At 41.3% G+C, this 23,923-nt stretch overlaps 1 protein-coding gene across 4 annotated transcripts in view; it reads left to right on the forward strand.

The window, feature by feature from the left end:
* Window positions 1-23,715, forward strand: part of LOC120533306 (zinc finger protein 501-like) — a 41,851-nt gene extending 18,136 nt beyond the window's left edge. For 3 of the 4 annotated variants that reach the window (XM_039760135.1, XM_039760137.1, XM_039760134.1), the window contains exons 2-3: window positions 13,365-13,828; window positions 22,395-23,715. In XM_039760135.1, the coding sequence (XP_039616069.1) occupies window positions 13,402-13,828; window positions 22,395-23,248 (1,281 nt within the window). In that variant the 5' untranslated portion in view covers window positions 13,365-13,401 and the 3' untranslated portion in view covers window positions 23,249-23,715. Of the gene's footprint in view, window positions 1-5,905; window positions 5,984-13,364; window positions 13,829-22,394 lie in introns of those variants that run through there. The other variant, XM_039760136.1, reaches the window with a different exon arrangement.
* Window positions 23,716-23,923: the final 208 nt, after the last annotated feature.

The following is a 23,923-nucleotide window of genomic DNA, read 5'->3' on the forward strand; positions in this document are numbered from 1 at the left end:
TTACTTACCAAGATCTTTGTAGACATGGAACACACATGAAATGCATGTGTTCCAAATAACGACATATTATTTACCCAATACAATTCCAGATCTCTCATGCAGTTAAGGAGCCTTGGCTTGAGCTGGGACAGCTTTTTGCCTGCAGGCTGAGCTCCATCAAGGCAGGGAATGGTACAGCAGGCTGCAAGCACTTTATATAGCACATTTTCATACAAATGTAGCTCAAATAAATGATGTTCTTGCTGATAGACACATTTACAAAGCAGAAAATGCTGATGGAGAGGTGTGAAGGGATTTAAAGTGGGCCGGGATTACGAGTTTTTTCATAGGCCTCAGGAATTCTAGTGTTTAAAGAGAGAGGTTTAATGCACCCTGCCACCCCCTGCCCTGGCGTGGAATTGCCTTCTTTTGGTCCTTCTAGCTGCCTCCCATGCACATGTGTATAACATGGCCCTCCCCTCAGCCCAGACCCACCTGTTTGGGTGTACATGGCCAGGAGGTCGTAACACAGAGAGAGGGCATTGAAAATGGCTTGTAGGACACCCTGGCGATTAATGACCAAAAACTTGTATGACTGTAGGTCCAAGAACCATCTCGTGACTCATGGGTTTGACTCCTTGCGCATGGCAATCCTCTGTAAAGGTGCATGTTCCGTTACCAGTGGGACCTCCTGGCCTAAGAGGTTGTACCTGAGTGATCACCCATTTAATTGTTAATTGACCTCCCGCTCCAAGGCCGCATCCCTGGTTTCCTGGTCCAACAGTTTCCGACTCGGGTACATGACAGGGTGTTCAACTCCATCAACACTTTGGCTCAGCGCAGTTCCAAGAAGTGTTTCCAAAACGTCCGTCTGGAGAATGAAAGTCAAAGTAAAGTTAGTAGCTTTCAGTACTGGAGCCGATGCTAGGACCTGCTTTAGGTCACTAAATGCAGCTTCTGATGTAGCATTCCATACTACATGATTCAGACTCCTCTTCCTTGTGAGGTTTGTCGAGGGCGCCACTCTCTCGGAGAAACTGTGCATAAACTATCGATAGTAGCCCGCTAATCTGAGAAAGGCTTGGACCTGCCTCTTGGTCTTCGGATGGGGCCATTTCAGTATGGCGTCAGTTTTAGAACACTGTGGTAGTACGGTACCTCGGCCCCCCAGGTAGCCTAAATATTTGGCCTCAAATAATCCAAAGAAAAATTTCTTTGGGTTAATTTGCATCCCAGCTTCTCCTAATGCCTGCAATACTGCATGTACCTGCTGTAGGTGTTTGTTCCACATGCTGGAATAGAAATTAACATAATCAAGGTAGGAAGCACTATATGAGTTATGGGGACGGAGCACTTTATCCACCAGACGCTGAAAAGTTGTGGGTGCCAGGTGTAAACCAAATGGAAGGGCACAATACTGCCAGTGTCTTCTAGGAGTGCTAAACACAGTCTTCTCCTTTGCAGAATCCATTAAGGGAACCTGCCAGTGCCCCTTTGTCATACCCAGGGTGGTCAGGAATTTGGCTTGTCCTAGCCACTCGAGGAGGTTGTCCACTCACGGCATTGGATATGCATCAAATTGGGACACCTAGTTAAGCCAATGGAAGTAATTGTAAAACCTCCAAATCCCATCAGGCTCTCCAACCAATACGATAGGACTGGATCAGGGACTATGACTATCACACCTAGTTCCAGCATTCATTTGATCTCCAGCTCCATTTCTGCTCTTTTTTCCTCATGAAGCTGAAATGGGCATTCTCGGACTATTACCCAGGATTCTGTCACTATGTCATGTGCAACCAAGGAGGTCCATCCAGGTTGTCCACTCAGTACCTCTGGGACAGACGAGATAACCGTTTCTAGCTCTCATCGTTGATGGGGAATCAAATGACCACTGAAGTGACAGTCTAATTTATGAGTGAAATGAGTACAGGGCTGTCCAGAGGAGGGATCGGGATCTCTATCCTTCCACGGTTTCAGCAGATTTATGTGGGATACCCACTCACTTGGCCAACGATTTGGTTGTTTAACCAAATAGTCAACAAGACTGTTCCTTTCCTTAACCTCATAAGGGCCTTGCCAATGGACAAATAATTTAGAATGCGAGGTAAGGACAAGTACCATGACCCGATCTCCCAGGCCAAACTCCCGTAGAAATGTGCCACGGTCATAACAGCCAACCTGAGCTGCTTGCGCCTTTTCCAAGTGGGTTTTTAGTATAGGTTGGATTTTAGCAAATCTATCATGTAACTGTGCGATATACTGTTGAGGGGAGGGCCTCTTCTTCCCACCTTTTTTTTAGAATGTCCAATATACCCCAGCGTTGTTCTCCATATAATAATTCAAATGGTAAGAACCCCGTAGAGGCTTGTGGAACTTCCCAATATGCAAAAAGCATGAGAGGGAGGAGCTAATCCCAGTTTCTTCCATCCTTGCTGACTACCTTGTGAAGCATATAATTAAGAATTTGATTAAACTGCTCCACTAAACCATCGGTTTGAGGATGATACACAGAGGTTTTCAAATGCTTTATCTTCAGTAACTTGGCCGTTTCCCTGAGTGTCTCCGAGGTAAAGGGCATCCCTGATATGTTAGGGTTTTTTTTAGGGATACTGCCTCACAAGAAGACCCCTACCAACTCCTGTGCGATAGCTTTGGTTGTAGCTGAGCGCAACAGAACAGCTTCTAGATATCTGTTCGCATAATGTACCAGGACCATTCTATGCTTATGTCCCCTGGCCGAGGGCTCTAAGGGTCCCACCATGTCGACCCTGATACGTTCAAAGGGAATATCAATCGGGGATAGGGGAACCAGAGGAGCCCAGTTACTTCTAGGAATCTGGCACAGTTGACATTCCGGACAGGAGACGCAAAAGCAATGGACCTCCTCATTGATTCCCGGCCAAAAAATTTGGAGGTTGATATGCTCGAAGGTAATTCTGGGGCCCAGATGGGCTCCCAGGAGGTGCGTATGTGCCAGTTCACAGATTTGTCACTGGTAAGTCTGTGGCACTAACAGCAGGGACCGCTCCCCCTTGTGTTCAGCTACCCAATATAGAAGGTCATTGTTTAACACAGAGTGAGGGCCTTGTGGCATAGGATGCTGAGTGCGTGGGCCTTCTATCAGAACAACTGCATTTTTTTTATCACTCTTAAACCACCTGTTTGTTGTCTGGTACAAATCTTGTAATCGATATTTAACCCACTTCCTATTGTCCAAATGACTTGAAATTTTGCACACTTACTCACTTCCGATGACAATATATGAATCAATAATCAGTTTCACTAATTAATCAATTAATCCATGTTAATTAAGAAATAAAATTTTCATATGAAGAATAGTTCAAGATTTTACCAATAGATGGCACTAGTAATGGATAAAGGTAGTGTTACAATATTGATTTCAAAATTATACTTAAACAAACCCAAGACTAAAAAGCTGAAAATAATATATATATATATATATATATATATATATATATATATATATATATATATATATATATATATATATATAAAATGCTTTTAAAAACCACACTTATATTAAGCTAAAAAGTGTACTAAAAAGTAAAAAATAAGTCTCTCGTATCAATCATAAAATAAAAGCGTGGGTGATTTTCATCAATCAACATTCAAAAAACACTTCTTAAAACAGTTCTTAAAAACTTAGCAAAAATGTCCACACGTTTTATCTTAACATACAGTGGTGTGAAAAACTATTTGCCCCCTTCCTGATTTCTTATTCTTTGGCATGTTTGTCACACAAAATGTTTCTGATCATCAAACACATTTAACCATTAGTCAAATATAACACAAGTAAACACAAAATGCAGTTTTTAAATGATGGTTTTATTATTTAGGCAGAAAAAAAATCCAAACCTACATGGCCCTGTGTGAAAAAGTACATGCCCCTTGTTAAAAATAACCTAACTGTGGTGTATCACACCTGAGTTCAATTTCTGTAGCCACCCCCAGGCCTGATTACTGCCACACCTGTTTCAATCAAGACATCACTTAAATAGGAGCTGCCTGACACAGAGAAGTAGACCAAAAGCACCTCAAAAGCTAGACATCATGCCAAGATCCAAAGAAATTCAGGAACAAATGAGAACAGAAGTAGTTGAGATCTATCAGTCTGGTAAAGGTTATAAAGCCATTTCTAAAGCTTTGGGACTCCAGCGAACCACAGTGAGAGCCATTATCCACAAATGGCAAAAACATGGAACAGTGGTGAACCTTCCCAGGAGTGGCGGCCGACCAAAATTACCCCAAGAGCGCAGAGACGACTCATCCGAGAGGTCACAAAAGACCCCAGGACAACGTCTAAAGAACTGCAGGCCTCACTTGCCTCAATTTAGGTCAGTGTTCACGACTCCACCATAAGAAAGAGACTGGGCAAAATGGCCTGCATGGCAGATTTCCAAGACGCAAACCACTGTTAAGCAAAAAGAACATTAGGGCTTGTCTCAATTTTGCTAAGAAACATCTCAATGATTGCCAAGACTTTTGGGAAAATACCTTGTGGACTGATGAGACAAAAGTTGAACTTTTGGAAGGCAAATGTCCCGTTACATCTGGCGTAAAAGGAACACAGCATTTCAGAAAAAGAACATCATACCAACAGTAAAATATGGTGGTGGTAGTGTGATGGTCTGGGGTTGTTTTGCTGCTTCAGGACCTGGAAGGCTTGCTGTGATAGATGGAACCATGAATTCTACTGTCTACCAAAAAATCCTGAAGGAGAATGTCCGGCCATCTGTTCGTCAACTCAAGCTGAAGCGATCTTGGGTGCTGCAACAGGACAATGACCCAAAACACACCAGCAAATCCACCTCTGAATGGCTAAAGAAAAACAAAATGAAGACTTTGGAGTGGCCTAGTCAAAGTCCTGACCTGAATCCAATTGAGATGCTATGGCATGACCTTCAAAAGGAGGTTCATGCTAGAAAACCCTCAAATAAAGCTGAATTACAACAATTCTGCAAAGATGAGTGGGCCAAAATTCCTCCAGAGCGCTGTAAAAGACTCATTGCAAGTTATCGCAAACGCTTGATTGCAGTTATTGCTGCTAAGGGTGGCCCAACCAGTTATTAGGTTCAGGGGGCAATTACTTTTTCACAAAGGGCCATTTCTCCCTAAATGATAAAAACCATCATTTAAAAACTGCATTTTGTGTTTACTTGTGTTATATTTGACTAATGGTTTAATGTGTTTGATGATCAGAAACATTTTGTGTGACAAACATGCAAAAGAATAAGAAATCAGGAAGGGGGCATATAGTTTTTCACACTACTGTAAGAATGGTTTTTAAAATTTATTTTTTTATATATATAATATTCGCAAATTTTAAGGGGGGAGTCATTCCATCCATCCATTTAAAATGAAGCCGAAGTCTGCCTAAATTGAAAGTGCGACCTCAAGGGGTCTGGTTTCCTCCTGAGCTGTCGCAGCTTCTGTGGTTGATGTATCAGCTTGTGACATCCCTGGAGTTTCCATGTCACTGTTAGAAGCCGACTTTCGGATCTCCTCCGGCTGTGAACCCCAGTGTTTGTTTAGCAGTGGTGAGTGTTAAGCTGCTTTTACTATCTGACCAGTCTCGGCCTAATATTGCCGGGAATTGAGTTTTTTTTCATAACCACTACCAACAGTTTTTTTTATTGTCCTCTCGTAGCAGAAGTAGCATTAAGTGGACTTATACTAGCAAATGTCCCCATGCACACAGGTTAGACTGGTCTTAGGTTTAAGCCGTTGTCACAGTAACACCAAGTGGCTAGCAATAACTGAAATGTTACTGCTGGAATGGAATAATGCTGCTACTTTAAATCCATTTACCATTACCACTCCCATATGAGAAAAGGCCAGAGGATCATCAAGTACATACCACCTCTCTCTCTTTCTCTCCCCGCAGACCCCTTCGTCACTGCGAGGAAACTGCCACCAGGTATCGGGAGTTCCTGGCATTCACTCTGCAGTGTGAAGATGGGGGTCAAATTTAGAGACGCAGGTACGCTGGGTTTCACACAGGTTCCGTTCTGGTTCTCCAGTGGTCAGGGCTCATAGAAGGCCACTCCAGGTCTTAGCTCTTATGCTCTCTATGATCTCTATTAGGGATATCATGCTTTTAATTGGCTGTCCCCAGGCCGGCTGGGTGAGATTGAGGGGCAAGGGCTCTGAGCACAGCTGCGCAGGCTATCTGCTCCACCACTTGTAGGGCATTATTTTGATCTGGGCGTAGCCAGCACCCAATTTTAGCCCATAAGTGGAATGAATGCATGGGAAGCAGCTGGCAAAGATGGGCTAAATTCCCACTGGAATATTTTCCTCACCTGCTGGCCTGGGCACCCCCACCTATCTCAAAGGCTTTTCCCTTTGTGGGGTTCCGTGAAGCAGTCCCTTTTCTCGGGAGCTCATAATAAGCCCCAAATATCTCCCCCTCTGAGCCATGCTCTAGTCCATAGGCCCCTTGTCCACATGCCCAATGGTCTATACTAGACCCCTGGGTCGAAGCTCATCCTGGGTTTTCCTTACACACAGTGACTGTCTCCAACCCGGCAACTCGGGAATGGTACTGTCCTACCTGGTCTTTTAAAGGTTGAAGGTCTTGGTTATGTGTCAAGGTCTTCTTCCAGTTCTGCTCCAGGTCCCACAAGGAGGCAAACATCCTGCCGACTGCGCCAATGTAAAATGAAGAGATCCTGACACAAAAGAAGGTTTGGGGCAGCCACCCATATACCTGAATAAGGCTGCAAAAGTAAGGTTTTGTTGCACAGAAGTGTACAGATCGAGTCCACAACACAACTGAGTTTGGGCTGGAAGTGGTCTGGGTTTTATGGCAGTTCGGCAGAACTGACGCCATGGAGGCTAGAACCGGAAGTGATGTCATGGGAATCGGGCAGGATTTCCTGTGTCTGGTCTGCAGAGATTAAAGAGAAAGGTTTAATGCACCCCCTGGCCTGGCGTGGAATTATCATCTTTGGTCCTTTGAGATGCCTCCCATGCGCATATGTGTGACACTGTATTTTATTTTGTTGTTTATTATCATTTGTATTCATACAGTGCGTGTTCATTAAATGTACTAGTTATCTGATATCCTATCTTATCACAGTTTACTTGTCTGCTGCCCACAAACATACACACCAGTGACGTCCTTTGTGTTATATAATTTCTACTAGCAAAATACCCGCGCTTCGCAGCGGCTAAGTCCTGCCTTAAAATTTTTATTAAGAAGAAAATTAAAACTTTTTAAACTGAGGGAAAATATACCAATAATTATTTGTTAAGGATCTCTTTGTATACCACATTGGGAGTTTGGCCCTCTGGTTGTAACATGACCAAGCTGTGCGCTGAGCTTACTCTTGAGCATGCAATGTACAGTTGGCCATGTGAACAGTAATCTTGTTTCAAATCTCAGAACTTGGATTGCTGCTGTCATAATCGGTTTGAGTTTCATGGTTTGTTTCAATTACGACAGTATTTGCAGGACTTGTGTTGAAGAGACATTCGGCATCTGTCAAGCGTTGTAAGTATACAACCGGTTTCATCGATAACTTCACATCCAGCTTTTGAGAGTTTAAACATTCATAAACATCAAAGTGTCCACTACTGAAATCGTCACCTGTGAATCTAAGATGTTTAAGAGGCATTGGCGGTTGTCGAAAGGTGTAAAATATTTGGCCATTTCGGTACACTTGAAAGTTACAACCGAACAATTCACTGGCAGCCATCAACTCGCATGCAGATCCATAGGCAAAGGGCTAAGCATTTCACTCTTCTAGTGCTCCTGTGTAGTATAATTATCTCCTGTACCGTCATCAGTCCACACCTTGAACCTGTCCCAGTCATTCAATACATAAGACACAATGTTCCTGCGGATATCAAGAGTGAGCCTGATATGGCCGTGCAATATGTAACAAAGAGAATGGAAAAGGTAGGTGCCATCTCCGGGCATGGAAACCACTCGGTAAGTGACAGTTCTTTGATCATTGGTGATCACCTCGATAGACATGTTAATGGGGGTACGGTTGGAATGATAATGGAAATGGGTACCTGAACAATGTTATGTAAGTCTAAAATACCTACACAATAACTATAATCGTAATAAATGAACAATAAAACAGCGGAGAAGCCGTGGATTAAGTAAAAAGGCTGTAGTTATCAGCAGGGAGATGTGAATCCCGTGGTGAAGCAAGGAAGGGAATGTAGAGACTGGAGCGACGGACGGCCTTATATAGGCAGGCAGCCAACAACGTGGGAGGCATTGGGTTGGGGGACCCATCACCGCCTCACACGGTGACCGAGCTGCAGGCTATGGATGTATATATGTACAGTACGTAAGTAGGATTCAGTTAGCGTTGGGAACCCGTGTACCAAATTTCTTGAAGATGGGCCCATAAGTAAGAAAGACCGTTAAAAAGTTCAATATGGCAGCCGACAGTGGCATCATACCACCGAAATAAGTATGTACATTGATTTCGAGTAGTGCAGGGAAGCCGCCTACCAAATTCCGTGAAGATGGGGCCATAAATAAGAAAGTTCAACATGTTGGACGTTGTCAACTGTTATGACCGTTACATGTAGAATTTCGAAATGAAACCTGCTTAACTTTTGTAAGTAAGCTGTAAGGAATGAGCCTGCCAAACTTAAGCTTTCTACCTACACGGGAAGTTGGAGAATTAGTGATGAGTGAGTGAGTGAGGGCTTTGCCTTTTATTAGAGTTTTTGTGTGTTTGTGTGTGTGTGTGTGTATGTATGTATATGTGTATATATATATGTGTATATATGTATGTGTATATATATACAGTAATCCCTCGCTCTTTCGCGGCTTTGTAAATGTAAGCATATCTAAATATATATCATGGATTTTTCGCTGGTTCGCGAATTTCTGCGGACAATGGCTCTTTTAATTTATGATACATGCTTTCTCAGTTTGTTTGCCCAGTTGATTTCATACAAGGGACGCTATTGGCGGATGGCTTAGAAGCTACCCAATCAGAGCATGTATTGCGTATTAAATAAAACTCCTCAATGATATACGATATGCTTCCCGCGTGGTGCTTGATTGTTTGCTTTTCTCTGTCTCTGCTCACACCCCCTCCGTCAGGCACAGAGAGTGAGAGAGGGACTGTTTGCACAGAGGCTGTTTTCCTAGAAGATACGGACGCTCCTCTAAAAATGCCGCTTTATCATGGTGCTTCGGCATACTTAAAAGCACAAAAGCACGTATTGATTTTTTGATTGTTTGCTTTTCTTAGCGAGCGCTCTCTCTGAAATTCTCTGCTCCTGATGCGCACACTCCTTTGAAGAGAAGATATGTTTGCATTCTTTTAATTGTGAGAAAGAACTGTCATCTCTGTCTTGTCATGGAGCACAGTTTAAACTTTTGATTAAAGGGTGTTATTTCATGTCTAGAGGGCTCTAATAATGTTAAAAGTGTGGTTTATAAGGGCTTAAAATATATAAAAATAACCATACAAACATATGGGTTCTACTTCGCGGATTTTCATCTATCGCGGGGGTTGCGTATATATATAATACATACATACACACCCTTTGGGGGTGCGAGCAGCTGTTGCTGGGCGTGCCAGAATCCATCAAGGAAGAAAAATGAAAAACATTATTTGTACAAATTCTTAAATTATCTATCCATTCCTAAATAAATGGGCAGGCTATTTCGTATCAGTGCAATACGCTGCTTGTTAAAATGGATGACTTCCGCTCTTACGTGCACGTAGTGCTGCGTGGGCATTATGAACTATCGTATCGGTTCAAGTTCTGTTTAAATTTTAAATATAAGTAATTTTTATTTAGTCGACAGAAATATCTTTGGTAGGAATGTAAGTTGAATTTAGTCATAAATGCATACATTTTTCTTCACTATAGAAATGTAAAGACTAAATTCAACTTACATTCCTACCAAAGATATTTCTGTCGACTAATTAGAACCTACTTATATCCAAATAGAAATTGAAAAGATATATTTTTTCTATTCTGACCGCGCGTAACGCGCTCTACATCGAGCCTCGTGCTATTGTGCTCTGGCCTGCCTCAATAAGTCACCGTCGCTTCGCTCTTACTTTTTTTTACCTTTCATTTAATCATGGGCCTCTCCACAATTTTGTTTATTTTCGGGTTTACGTATGATCTTGACTATTTGGCGGACCGTGCATCTCACACCTAGGCCTTCAGTACTGCTCCGTCTGAATCAACGGGGCCTTCAAAAACTAATTTATGGTTATAAAAACCATCTTAATATGCAGAAATACAGTATAAAGAGCCGCTGCATCGCAGATAACTCCTGTAGCCACAATAAATGCCTTTATTGAATAGACAAACCAGGAGTGAACAAGTTCCTTTCTACTGCAGCCACAGCCGCGACACACATAAAAAAATCAATAATAACTCATAAACTTGCAATATTAATTATGAAAATCGCAAAATTTTACTGACCAAAACTTCGGATTATTTGTAAATCCATCCTCCTCTCTTTTCTCAAAAACAACTCAATCACTCTGTCATACGCATTATCCAGTTCCATCAAAAAGTCCCTTTCTATCGCCATTGAAGGTAATGCTGAAAGTCGAACCTGCGGCTTCTATCCAATCAATGGGTCTGAATACGGGGACGTCGCCGTACGCCTGCTAGAGGGCCATACTGACACCAACTCAAAATCTGATTGGTTGAAGCAAAAGGTTATTCGACATTTATTCTCTGTTAGAGGGCCTGCACAACGGATTGTAAAGTCCTGTCTGCCTGGCAACAAATGATGGCTGAAATGTGATTGGTTAAATGCTTTAATACGAAAATACATGCCTGGAAGCATCACAACCATCGGAAAAGCTATGAAAGGAAGCGGACAGACTATTTGGAATTATTTAATGAGTATTCATGGACAAAATATCAGTTTGTGATTCAGATATTTTTACTTATGAATATGCTAAGCAAAGTCCTTCACCTGCAAATATTTACCTTATATGGGCAGGCACTCAATTACGTGGGAGGCGTGATGACGCGAGGCACAACTCCGCCTCCCACGGCCATCGAGCTGCAGTCTATTACAGTATATGGACGAAAATATAGGTTCCAGTTATGACCATTACGTGTAGAATTTCGAAATGAAACCTGCCCAACTTTTGTAAGTAAGTTTTAAGGAATGAGCCTGCCAAATTTCAGCCTTCTACCTACACAGGAAGTTGGAGAATTAGTGATGAGTCAGTGAGTGAGTCAGTCTGGGCGGGCTTTGCCTTTTATTAGTATAGATGAAGACCAGTATGATTATCTATGCTGTGGTGTGCTGGGCTGATAACATTACTACAAGAGAGGCCCAGTGGACCTACCAGCTGATTAAGAGGTCAGGCTCAGCTATGTGTCACCCCCTGGACCTGCTGGAGTTTGTAGCAAAGGAGAGAATTAAAACCAAACTGAGTACCATTATGAACAAAGCTACACATCCTCTCCTGACGCACTAAAACTGAAGACTTTCCGCCAATGAATTATTCAGCAGAAGTGTGTTAAAGAAACGGTACTGGGGCTCCTTACACCAATGACAATACGCCTTTTATAAAGCCACGCTGAGACTGCTCTTTAATCTTTTAGCACAGTCAGAAGATTTGTGTTTGATTTTGTAAAGGTTGACTATGCTTTAGGGGAAAGTTCAAGAATATTTCTTGAGCTTCCTCTATAAAGCTATTTTTCTCTTCTTTGGGTGATGAAGATAAATCTATTCATCCATCCATATGAGTCTAAGTGTTAAATTAAGACTTGTGTTTTAAATGCTTTGCTTAATGCAGAAATCCTTGGTGGACGTGACTTATGAAATTGGCTGGGGGGCTTTGAATGTGCAAAGAACGTATTCTTCTTGTTATTGAAAACAGCAGGATGTCGAGTTCCTCTATCAGAAAATCCTCTCTCACATGTTTTCTGGCCCCTTATTAGAGTTTGTTGCTTCTTGTGTCCATGTGTTTCCTCCTCTTCAAAGTCATGCAGATTAACTGGATAGGCGAAGACTGGTCCTAGGGTATGCATGTAAACAGTAAGCATCTTTTGTGGCCTTTGCCTCACTTAAACTTTTGCACCCTGTTAGTTTCCATCCCTGTAATGGCCGTACAATAAAGGGGGGTCATAATAGCTCAAGTTGGGTCAATTAGCTATTCACTTTGGCAGAAGGGAAATTCACAGTTCAACAGAATGAAACACTTCAAAATGGGAAGAAGAGCTTCTATAAAATCTGTTACTACAATGAAGCATTATGATTGGCTCAACAAGTTAAAGGGTGACTGAGTAGCAATTTTCTGAATGGTTTTAGTCAGTTACCAGGCCCATGGTCTTTGTCTGCCTTGCCATTAAATATTAAAGGTAACCATCGTCAACAACACTTCAGCCTAAAGCCAATGTCACATTATGTGACTTTTTTGTCGTGAGGCACATCAGACATTACAACTGCAGTCGCTGATCTCATTACCTGACAATGTTAATGTAAACGATTGCAAATCTCTGCCTATGTCACATTTAGTGATTGTGTGCCAACCATTCAGAAGAGTCGTGCTCACCTCTGTTTCTAACAACCAGTAGTATGCTGCCTGATGAAGCACATGGTGAACAAAGGGTTAACAACTGCAGCTGTTCTGTGGCCATCTTTGCCATTTGTTTATTTTTCCCTTTTGTTATGACATCTGAACCACGAGACATCAGAAAGGTTAGGTTCAAAACCTGTGTGTTTCTTATTCCTCTTCACTTAATTCTGTGCCTTCTACTTCAGGAGAACATTCATTGGTTGTCATCTCTCCTGCACACATAGTCTGCCCCTAAGACTAAAGACAAAATCAAACCGGTTTAATTTTATTTCCACGAATTGCAGGGTAGTTGAAGTCCAACATTGGGTGTGTCACATTAGTCAACCAGCTTCACAGGAACACACCAGCAACTCGCCTCCATCTCGCTAAGATGATGTAAATGAAGACTATGACTTAAAATTAATGGATATGTTGTCAAATGTGACATAGCCCTAAGATTGCAAAATCCAAACCCATTATTTAAGTTCCTCCTTCATTTCTCCAGTTCCTGAGGCCTAACCTGTATAAACCTTCCTTAACATTAACTGACAACACAATTCTGGGACCCCAACCACACTGAAAGTTTAATCAAAGATGTGAGTACTGTTGACACTCGTCTGTACAAAATGGCCTCCTTCTTCTACCCCGACGGACCCTCCTTTCATTCCCAAACTTGTTTTATACCTAATTTGATTTAAAAAGTGAGGAGTGATTGTTGGCTTGCTATGAACTATCTGACTTGACATCAGCTTTACCTAAGAGGATGTTATAAAAATCAAACGTCTTTAGTTCTGAATGATGCAGTTTTAATTGAATTGACTCCTGTTCTTTTCACAGAGAGAAAGAAAAATCTGCCATTTACTGTAACATTTAAATGGATGTGAAAGAGGAGACGTGTGACGCAGACATGAATATCATGGAGGAGAGGACCGTAAATGTTAAGGAGGAGGACTGTGGATGGGAGAGCGTCCACCCTAAGCAGGAGAGTCTGGACATTAAAGAAGAGGTGCGTGAACTGGGGTCAGTAAGTATTAAAGAGGAGGATGAAGAGAAGTGTGTCAGCACTGAGATACACAACTATAGGAGTATGGAGAGCATCAAGGAAGATGACCATAATTACGAACATCAAGATGGAGCAGTGACTGGGTTAGTCTCTTCTCGTAGCAGACTCTCTTCATCTCCGGAGTCTTCTATCAATTTAAAACATGAATCACTACATTCTGACACAAAGGGGACTGAAGGAATTTCATCTCCTAAAACACAGGAGAGTCAGCCACCACCTAAGACGTCATCTAAAACAAGTAAGTGAAAAATAAAAATGGTTGTAACATTGAGGGTTATGGGCCTGAAAGTGCTGTCTTGCTCTTTTTTTAAAGAGAAACTTAGACAAACTTTCAATGTACTTTAAACCCAGCAATTTCACTACATTTTTACAGGGTTTACAAATGTGCTGTTCTTCCATTATAGTTTGTAACATTATGTAAACGTTCTAAACCTGTTCTTGTTAAAAAAAAAAGTGTTGGAAGAAAAAGTTTCATAACCCATTGGAATTCACTTTATTTTTGCAAACATTTCTCCTAACAGTGTAGCCTGATCTTCAGTTAAGCTCCAAAAACAGACACTTAGAATCATTTTAAAACTAATAACAATTAGACTTCTTGTCATTCCTGACCACATTGTTTAATCCTGAACAGTCCAGTTTGTGACCCCCTGTCTTTACTAACTTGCCGATCCTCCTTTAGCTCCCATGACCTCCACCAAACATTTCCTGCAGCTTCTGCTTTCCAAGGTTTTCGGTTCCTTGATGTCTCTGGGATTCAACTCTTTTCTGGTCAAGCCAACAAATCTTAAGCTCTGGAATCTGATTGGCCAGTCGGGAACATCAGGTTTCTTCTTTTTAAGGCTTTCTCTTGTCAATTTCTTCTGTTGTTTCAGCTCATTGTTTTGTTTTATCAACCTGACTGTAGATAGATAGATACCTTATTAATCCCAAGGGGAAATTACGCTTTCACTATCCAGATATGGCCCAATTGGATTTCTTTATAACAATTTTTAATTCAGTGTTACATTGATGATGCCATCCTGTCCAGGTTCTGCTGAAGCAAAAAAGCCTCAAACTATGATTCTACCATGACGTGTTAGCATTCGTGTGCCGTGTGCTTTTACCTCCAAACCGCTGTGAAATTCAATCAATCAATCAACATTTATTTATATAGCACATATTCATACAAAAAAATGTAGCTCAAAGTGCTTTACAAAATGAATAGAGAAATAGAAGACACAATAAAAGATAAACATAAGTCAACATTAATTAACATAGAATAAGAGTAAGGTCCGATGGCCAGGGTGGACAGAAAAACAAAAAACTCCAAAGGCTGGAGAAAAAAATAAAATCTGTAGGAGTTCCAGACCAAGAGACCGCCCAGTCCCCTCTGGGAAAATTGGGGCACAAACATGGTGACATGGGGTGACAGGCCTTCAAAAGACCCACACACTAGACCAGGGGTGACATTTATAAAGCTTTGCATGGATCCGAGAGTGGAAATTTGTGCATGCCAAAAAACAAAAGAACAGGAAAATTCATACGCCGAAAACAAATCAGATTTATTAAACCTGCTGTATGCACATTTCTATATAATTTACTTTTTATAAATCACAGTTACTTTGTAAACATTCACATATGGAGCCTGCTAATCCATCTCATACATACAGTATGCAGTCATGATGCTGGAGAACTTCATTGGCTGGTAGAGGAGTCTTGCCCTCCTGACACTTTTAGACCCCACCACCTTCATTCAAGTGTATCTGGCTTTGCTCTTCATCTGAGAGTGAAAGCTCATACTTGGTATTATAGCGCCTCTCTTCTGTGCTCTGGGGCTCAGGAAAGATGTACGGCAAAACTGTCTGAGCAGGTAGCCACTGTCAAGTGGCACATGTAAAGACGTGATTGCTGTTACAATGAATAGTTCAGACCATATGAAACACTACAGGTTACTTCACCAACAAGCAGTTCACTACATATAGCAGAATCACATCCGTCATGGCTGCTTTGCCTCAAAATAAAGGAATCACGGGTTGAGCCAGGCCATGGAGACATGACGTTTTGTCAGCCACATCTTTGACTTGTGTATCATTGGACTGTCACTGCTTATGGTTAACAAAAGCAGCTTCAATCTTTCTATCTGCCCTTTTTGCAAAATGAGTGCCGTGAAGTGCTTTGATTGTGTTAGGAGAGCTGGACACGACAGCAAATTACCTTTTTAAGTTGATAGACACACGTCTTGTTTTATGTGTGCACACCCACACCGTACGAACACCGGCTGTAGTGCGTCAGTTAATGGCTTCCAGCACAGCAGGCATAATGGAGTGAAGCTTGGCCGAGGCAGCCAGTTCACTGAGAAGTGACATCAACTAGTGATGATAAAACAGAATTACTTTAATGCAAATACGTATCATTGGCGCTCTTAAAGTGAAGAGTCTGTACATCATAGTCTTCATTTATGAGGTGTAATAGTTGTTAATTCTCCCTTATAGGAACAGCTCAGTGAAAATAATTATTAAACTTGTGAATGGTCATTGAGCTGGTTTGGCTGCATTTTACTGCCTGATTAAGGGTGTCTTCATTTCCCAGTTTCACTGAAATATTATGTATGTGTGGGTCAGAGTTGCTCTAAATATACGTTTGTTCCCCTGTCAAGTTTTCATTTGTAAACCTTGACTTTTGTATTGGAAATTTCATACACAAATTTCAAGTCTCACTTTCTGCATAGCCAAGGTTTATAAATGAGGGCCCAGGACCTTCACTAGCCTACCAATAGATAGAAACTTTATGGATAGGAGCTGGAACAAGGAGAGGCAAAATCAGAATTCTTAGAGTTTTGGATAATGCTAAAAGTAGAAAAATGTTCAGCTTTGTAAAGATTCAGTGGCTTTTTTTGATTTCCAACCATCTATAATTTCAGGCTGGAAATGATGTGGGCACATAGACATGCACTGTCAGCTTTCCCTGGTACATATTCTATGTCCAGTTATCATCAAGTTGCTTTGCTCTTCTAAACGAGTTACTATTCTGAAGGAGGCACACAAAAATTCAAATGTAACCTTTGAAGGATGGAAGATCTTTGTTCACTCCCAATTACTCAGTCCACACCACACAAGACCACGTCTCTGGTGATCAAAAAGGCTCCACATGGTGGTCTTTCTGTTTCCCTGATTTACAGTCATACGAAAAAGTTTGGGAACCCCTCTCCGCCTGCATAATAATTTACTTTCAACAAAAAAGATAACAGTGTTATGTCTTTCATTTCCTAGGAACATCTGAGTCATGGGGTGTTTAACAAAAAAAGATTTTTAGTGAAGCAGTATTTAGTTGTATGAAATTAAATTATCTGTGAAAAACTGGCTGTGCAAAACTTTGGGTCCCCTTGTAATTCTGCTCAATATTGGTTACTAGCAACACCAAATTGGTTGGATTAGCTCGGTAAGCCTTGAACTTCATCGACCGGTGTGTCCAATCATGAGATATAAAGGTATTTAAGGTGGTCAATTACAAGTTGTGCTTCCCTTTGACTCTCCTCTAAAGAGTGACAGCATGGGATCCTCAAAGCAACTCTCAAAAGATCTGAAAACAACGATTGTTCAGTCTCATGGTTTAGAGGAAGGCTACAAAAAGTCTCAGAGGTTTAAACTGTCAGTTTCAACTGTAAGGAATGGCATCAGGAAATGGAAGGCCACAGGCACAGTTGCTGTTAAACCCAGCAGGTCTGGCAGGCCAAGAAAAATACATAGGGGCATATGAGCAAGTAGGATTGTGAGAATGGTTACAGACAACCTACAGATCACCTTCAAAGACCTGCAAGAACATCTGGCTGCAGATGATGTATCTGTACATCGTTCTACAATTCAGCACAATCTGCACAAAGAACATCTGTATGGCAGGGTGATGAGAAAGAAGCCCTTTCTGCACTCACGGCACAAACAGAGACGCTTGTATATGCAAATGCTCATTTAGACAAGCCAGATTTATTTTGGAACAAAGTGCTTTGGACTGATGACACAAAAATTGAGTTATTTTGTCATAACAAAAAGTGCTTTGCATGGTGGAAGAAGAACACCGCATTTCAAGTAAAACACCTGCTATCTACTGTCAGATTTGGTGGAGGTTCCATTATGCTGTGGGGCTGTGTGGCCAGTTCAGGGTCTGGGGCCCTTGTTAAAGTCAAGGGTTGGATGAATTCAACCCGATATCAACAAATTCTTCAGGATAATGTTCAAGCATCAGTCACAAAGTTGAAGTTACGCAGGGGTTGGATATTCCAACAAGACAATGACACAAAACACAGTTCAAAATCTACAAAGGCATTCATGAAGAGGGTGAAGTACAATGTTCTGGAATGGCTGTCACAGTCCCCTGACTTGAATATCATCACAAATCTATAGGATGATTTGAAGCAGGCTCTCCATGCTCGGCTGCCATCAAATTTAACTGAACTGGAGAGATTTTTTATGAAAGAATGGTCAGAAATACCTCCATCCAGAATCCAGACACTCATCAAAGGCTGTAGGAGGACAGCGTCTGGAGGCTCAAAGGAGCAAAAGGAGGCTCAACTAAGTATTGATATAATATTTCTGTTGGGGTACCCAAATTTATGCACCGGTCCAATTTTGTTATGATGCATATTGCATAGTTTCTGTTAATCCAATAAACTTAATGTCACTGCTGAAATACTACTGTTTCCATAAGGCATGTCGTATATTAAAAGGAAGTCGCTACTTTGAAAGCTCAGCCAATGATAAACAAAAATCCAAAGAATTAAGAGGGGTTCCCAAACTTTTTCGTATGGCTGTATCTGGCCAAGCATCAGACATCCTTCCCAAGAGAGCAGTGGCTGTTCACCGGCCCTCAACAGGCACCCAGTGCCCTTGATTCCTTCATGTCACTGGTGCTTGGCCACTTTGACTGTTTTATGTATGATATTCCTGTACTGCTTAAACATTTTCCAGAATATTGATTCCTAATGGCTACTTTCTTTCCTTTTTCATGTGTGTATGTTGTATGTGTACATGCACACGTTATGTGTTCGGGATGTGAGCCTTGCATGCTCTATGTGCTGAGTGTTTCTCTTGGCCCACAATTGTTTAATATCTGTTTGCATGTCAGAATTATCTTCAGATTTGTTTTGTCATATTTTCACCACGTTGACTCTTGTATTGTCAATGATGGGGTTAGGATGGGATTGTTGCTTTTTTCCTTGTTTTTATTTAGTTTTTCGCATGTTTGGGGTGGGATTCTGGAGCTACTGTGTACATTATACGCGATTGCTGGCGGGACTGCAGGGTTACTCATTTTTGGCACCTTGCCCCACCGGAACGCCGGAAGAAGGGAAGGACCGCAAGAGGGGCTATATATTCCCCGGGACGCAAGAGGGTGACCTCCCTGGATTGTATAGGAGCCACAGAGCTTGGAAGCTCAACCTTATGGTAGGATGTGGCCACCACTAGGTGGCGCCCAGACAGCTCCGAAACTGTTGTCCCCAGCACTTCCTCCAGAACCGGAAGTACTGCCAGAAGAGGAGCTGGATTCCTATGCAGCCTTTCCATCACACCCGGAAGTGGAGCCGGTTGTTAATTGTGGAGCACCTGCAGTACTTCCAGGTGCACTATAAAAGTGGCTGCCTCACTCCATTCCGAGAGCTGGAGTCGGGTGGAGGGAGACGAAGCATGCTTGTGAGGAGTGGAGGCGGCAGATGGCAGATTTGGAGTCTATGTCTGTCTGTGTCTGGGTTCAAGGTTCACACACCTTATCATGTATTTCATTTGTAGTTCTTCTTTGTTGCTCAGTTTTGTTTTGCTTTCTCCTGTCTATTCTCATTGTGGATTGCAAAGTTGCTCTCTTCTGACTGCAAGCATTTGAGTGTTGCTGATCTTTAAACCAAGTTGGCACAGCCTGTTGTGAAGAATCGCTTTTGCTTCAAGTTGGTCATGCAGCTGCCGCGAGGCACTACTGCGTGGCTGCATCCTCCTCTATTACTAGTAAAGAGTGTGGAGTTTTGTTCTTGGTTCGTTGTGCTCTGCATTGTTGAGAATTGTGATCAAGGATCAATGCACTTTATTAGTTTTTATGTTCTTAGTTATGAAAAGCCTAGGCCTGAAACAACGTTAAAAGGGCACCATTTATTTTGTTAGAGGGGCCTCTTGCCTGCCTGTCCTCCCTACTTGCTTTGTGTTGAGTTTCTGCGAGTCGAGCTGTGAGACGAGGTCATCATGCTCTCTGAGGAAGCAAGCAGGCAAACTTTGTTTTGAAAAATGCAGGAGCAGAGCTTTTTTTTACTGATAGAAGATGAAACAAACTGCAGGCTTTTTACCTGTGTGAGTAAAGAGCAAACTCTTAAGCTAGCGTATGAAACATTTAAGACATTAAAATGGCATTTAGAAGCATTAGGGCTCATCAACACCTTAGGCAATAAACTGAAAACACAATGTATTATATTAGTTAGTTTGAACACTATAGGGGCTGAAGAGTTGATTTTTGAAAGCTAGGGGACTTTCTCCTGAACATGTGCCATGATGTAAGCAGTAGCCTGGCCTCTTCTGTCAGACCATTGGGCAGCTGTGTGCCATGATAACAGCACTGCTGTCTGCATTCATGGGCTTTTATATTAGCGCACACATATATGTTTTACAGTAGCATTTAAGTTTATATGGCAATGTTTCTTTAATTATACAGCTTGTGATAATAATAAGATATAGTAGCACAAAGTATGAGTGAGCTTAAAGAATTAATTGTTAAAGGCTTGTCTTTTCTCTCAAGCATGAAGCACTGTGTCGTGTCAGGGTTGTTCGACGCTTGGCCCTTATCAGTGAAGCTGTGCGCTGCCATTCACTGGCACAGTTGCCTGTTTTGTTAGCCTTTGCCTTACAGGATGCTTAGAGCAACAAGTAACCATTTATTGAATTATTAAATAGGCAGTCCAGTTTTCATACATGGGTCCTTCTGATCTCAACTTAATTGTTAGGAATTGGATATTTAAGAATTAATTAACTGAAAGGCCATTGATCTTAACAGCTCAGGATTAGGCCTTAAGAATGAAGGAGAGGGACAATCAGATGATGCTTACCGCCAGGTGGCAAATATGTCCTGCCAGCTAAAATATTGTTATGAGGCGGTCTAATGGGAAGAAGATTATTATGGGGATGTCTTCAGGGGCAAGAATATTGTTATGAGAAAGTCTGCAACACGAGGTGATTGTTATGGGTAAAGGTGCTGAGTGGGGACAACATCATAGGAAACTCTATACAGTAGATGTTAGGAAACGAGACTGGAAGGGGGGCATTTGGAGATAAGAATTGTCATATATTCAGGGCTCACTAAACACTCAGGGCTCACTTCATGAACTGAGACAGGCTTTATGTGCTCTGCAATTGTTTTCTATGCTGTGCAATAAAGTCTTAAATTCTGACTGCCATCTGAAGACTCTGCTTGTTTTTTCTGAGATTTCTCCACAACAGCATCTGAAGGTTCTTTGTCCTGGAAGTGTTTCAGAAGGCAAGTTTTGTTATGCATTGATGGAGATTGTTTGTTTGAAGAAAACTCACCTGTGTTTCAGTCCATGCCCCTCCTCCATAGAATAATATGTTGTATTCATCCTTTCTTTGTCTGAATTCCTACTAATCATCGGTATGGATGCAAATGTATTTATCCAACCCCGGCTCAATAAATCACCTTCCCTGATTTAAGTAGCACATTCCTCTCTCTTCCCAGGCACTCGGCAGATTTATGATGGATCTAAACTCGATTAATGTTTTTGTATTCTTGTCCAGGCTGTTTGACCACCGGTGTGTTAAGCTTCAGCTTTTTCTCCCCTCATTGGCTTTTTCACGTGGATTTTATTTAACAAACCTGTGCTAAACTTGAGGAATTACAACTCTAAACGAAGACTCTGTTCAGGACCCAACTTGTGTTTGGGGAGCTATAAAAGAACATATTCGAGACCTGACCATTGCTTTTGCTTCCAAACTTTCTTCCATGGCATTCAGGGACATTGACAATCTTTAGAATCATCTGAATAATCTTGAAAACCCATGGCCATGTATTTCTGATCCTGTACACAAGCTCAAAATTATACTAATCAGAGCTGAAGTCTTATGCGTTGTAGAGTTGAAAAGTCATTGCACATGAACTTGTTGCTGTCTCTCCGGTGCTAAACTGAGTGAGCTGTTAGCACTTTGATTGCGCAGATGTGACTCATTAGCCTCCATGTCCCAAGTCGAGCAAAACTATTGTGTTACTATACATATAGATAATATCACTAACTAATCATGGGAAATAAGTAAAGAGTTTTTCATTTTATTTTTGTCTTTTTCTGAACTTCCCCTCTGCTGAACTCCCATTATCATAAGTGGTTGAGTTGTTTTCAATTCAAATAATTTACCACAGCTCTCGCAAAATGATGCTGCCTTTGTGGAGGCCCCTGTTCTAACTGAAGATTTGTACTTCCATTACTTCAACATTTAAATTTTAAATTATATTTTAATGATATTTGATGATGCCATTCTGGAATGTAGTTGAAAAATGTGATCAATAATCATGTTGATTGTGCCTATCACACACAATCTATTTATTTTTCTATTTTAACTTTTCGGCTGCTGTAATTGAGCTCATGTGGTGAGTAGTTGTAATACAGATGAAAAAATTAACAAGTCGATTGTCTATCCAAATGCTACTTAAGGCTTAAGATTGCTTATGCTTGTTAAAGTTTGTTCATAAATTCAACCAACATTTTATTTAATGTTGTAACGTAATGTCAATATTAGTGTAGTGGATTAAAAAACTAAGCTTTTGTTTTTTCTCTTTTAAACTTTATACAGGTATCACACTTCACTGCTGTTGTGAGTGTGGGAAACTCTTTCCTGACAGTTGTAATCTTCAGAAACACGTTAAAACTCACACAAAACAGAAGGCATATTGCTGCTCTGAATGTGGCAAAAAATTTTCACAGAGAAGCTATCTCCAGATCCACCAAAGAATTCACACAGGGGAGAAGCCATATTGCTGTGCTGAATGTGGCAAAACATTTTTACGAAGAAGTGAGCTTCAGAGCCACCGAATAATTCACACAGGACAGAAGCCATATTGCTGTTCTGAATGTGGCAAAACATTTTCACAGAAAAGCTATCTTCAGAGCCACCAAGGAAGTCACAGAATGGAGAAGCCATATGAGTGCTCTGAATGTGGTAAAAAGTTCTCACAGAGTAGCGCTCTTCGGAGACACCAAAGAATCCACACGGGAGAGAAGTCCTATTGCTGCCCTGAAGGTGGTAAAAACTTTTCAAAGAGAACCAGTCCTCAGAACCACCAAAGAATTCACTCAGGGGAGAAGTCCTATCACTGTTCTGAATGTGGTAAACAGTTTTCAGTAAAAAAATATTTTCAACGCCACAAAAAAATTCACAAAGTAGAGAAGCCATACTGCTGTTCTGAATGTGGCAAAACATTTTCATGGAAAAGGTATCTTCAGAGCCACCAAAGAACTCACACAGGGGAGAAGCCATATGACTGTTCTGAATGTGGCAAACAGTTTTCACAGCGAGGCCATCTTCAGAGACACCAAAGAACCCACACAGGGGAGAAGCCGTATTGCTGCCCTGAATGTGGAAAACAATTCACTTCCCATAATTATCTTCAGACACACATTAAAATTCACTCAAGAGGGAAGCTATAGTGTTGTTGTTTTTTGTTTTTTTATGTTGCAAAGAATTCAAATAAGAGAGAAAAAAATGACAAACTCCACCTCCTTGTCCACAGATGAACACGGTACAATATAAGGAGCAGAAAAAGAATTCAAACAGTTTGATGAAAACACAAAAGAATAAATTGTGGAAACCACAAGTAATGTGCTAAATACGCTGCCCCCCTCCAACAGCATCATGTGGGTGCAGAACTTTATCCATGCATGCCTTATGAGGGGTGAAGTATGACAAAAAAGTGAAGACCTAAGAAGTACAATTTACCAGCACCAGAAAGACACTGGGACCACAACTCAGACCATTCAGTGGAAAATGAGGAAGCGCTGGCCACTTGTGACAGAGAAATCCTGATTGACATGCCAGAAAACCAGATGTAATAATCAAAGAAAGCCTGGATAATAGAAGTATCAGTTTCGAGTGAGTACTCACTCCTAAGAATGGAGAGGCAAAAGAGTAACAAAATACCAAGAAATACAGTCTTGAGATATGTCAAATGAAGAAAAAAAACAGTTCCTGTTATTCTATGATCAACAGGACTGATAAAGGAAAAACTTTTAGGCTCATCAAATTAGAATAACTTCTTATGACCTGCAAAAAGAAGCTTTATTAGGAACAATGCAGGTTCTAAACTGAGTCTGTGGGAAACTTGA

This window comes from Polypterus senegalus, chromosome 8, assembly GCF_016835505.1.
Source record: "Polypterus senegalus isolate Bchr_013 chromosome 8, ASM1683550v1, whole genome shotgun sequence".
NCBI classification, from domain to species: Eukaryota; Metazoa; Chordata; class Cladistia; order Polypteriformes; family Polypteridae; genus Polypterus; species Polypterus senegalus.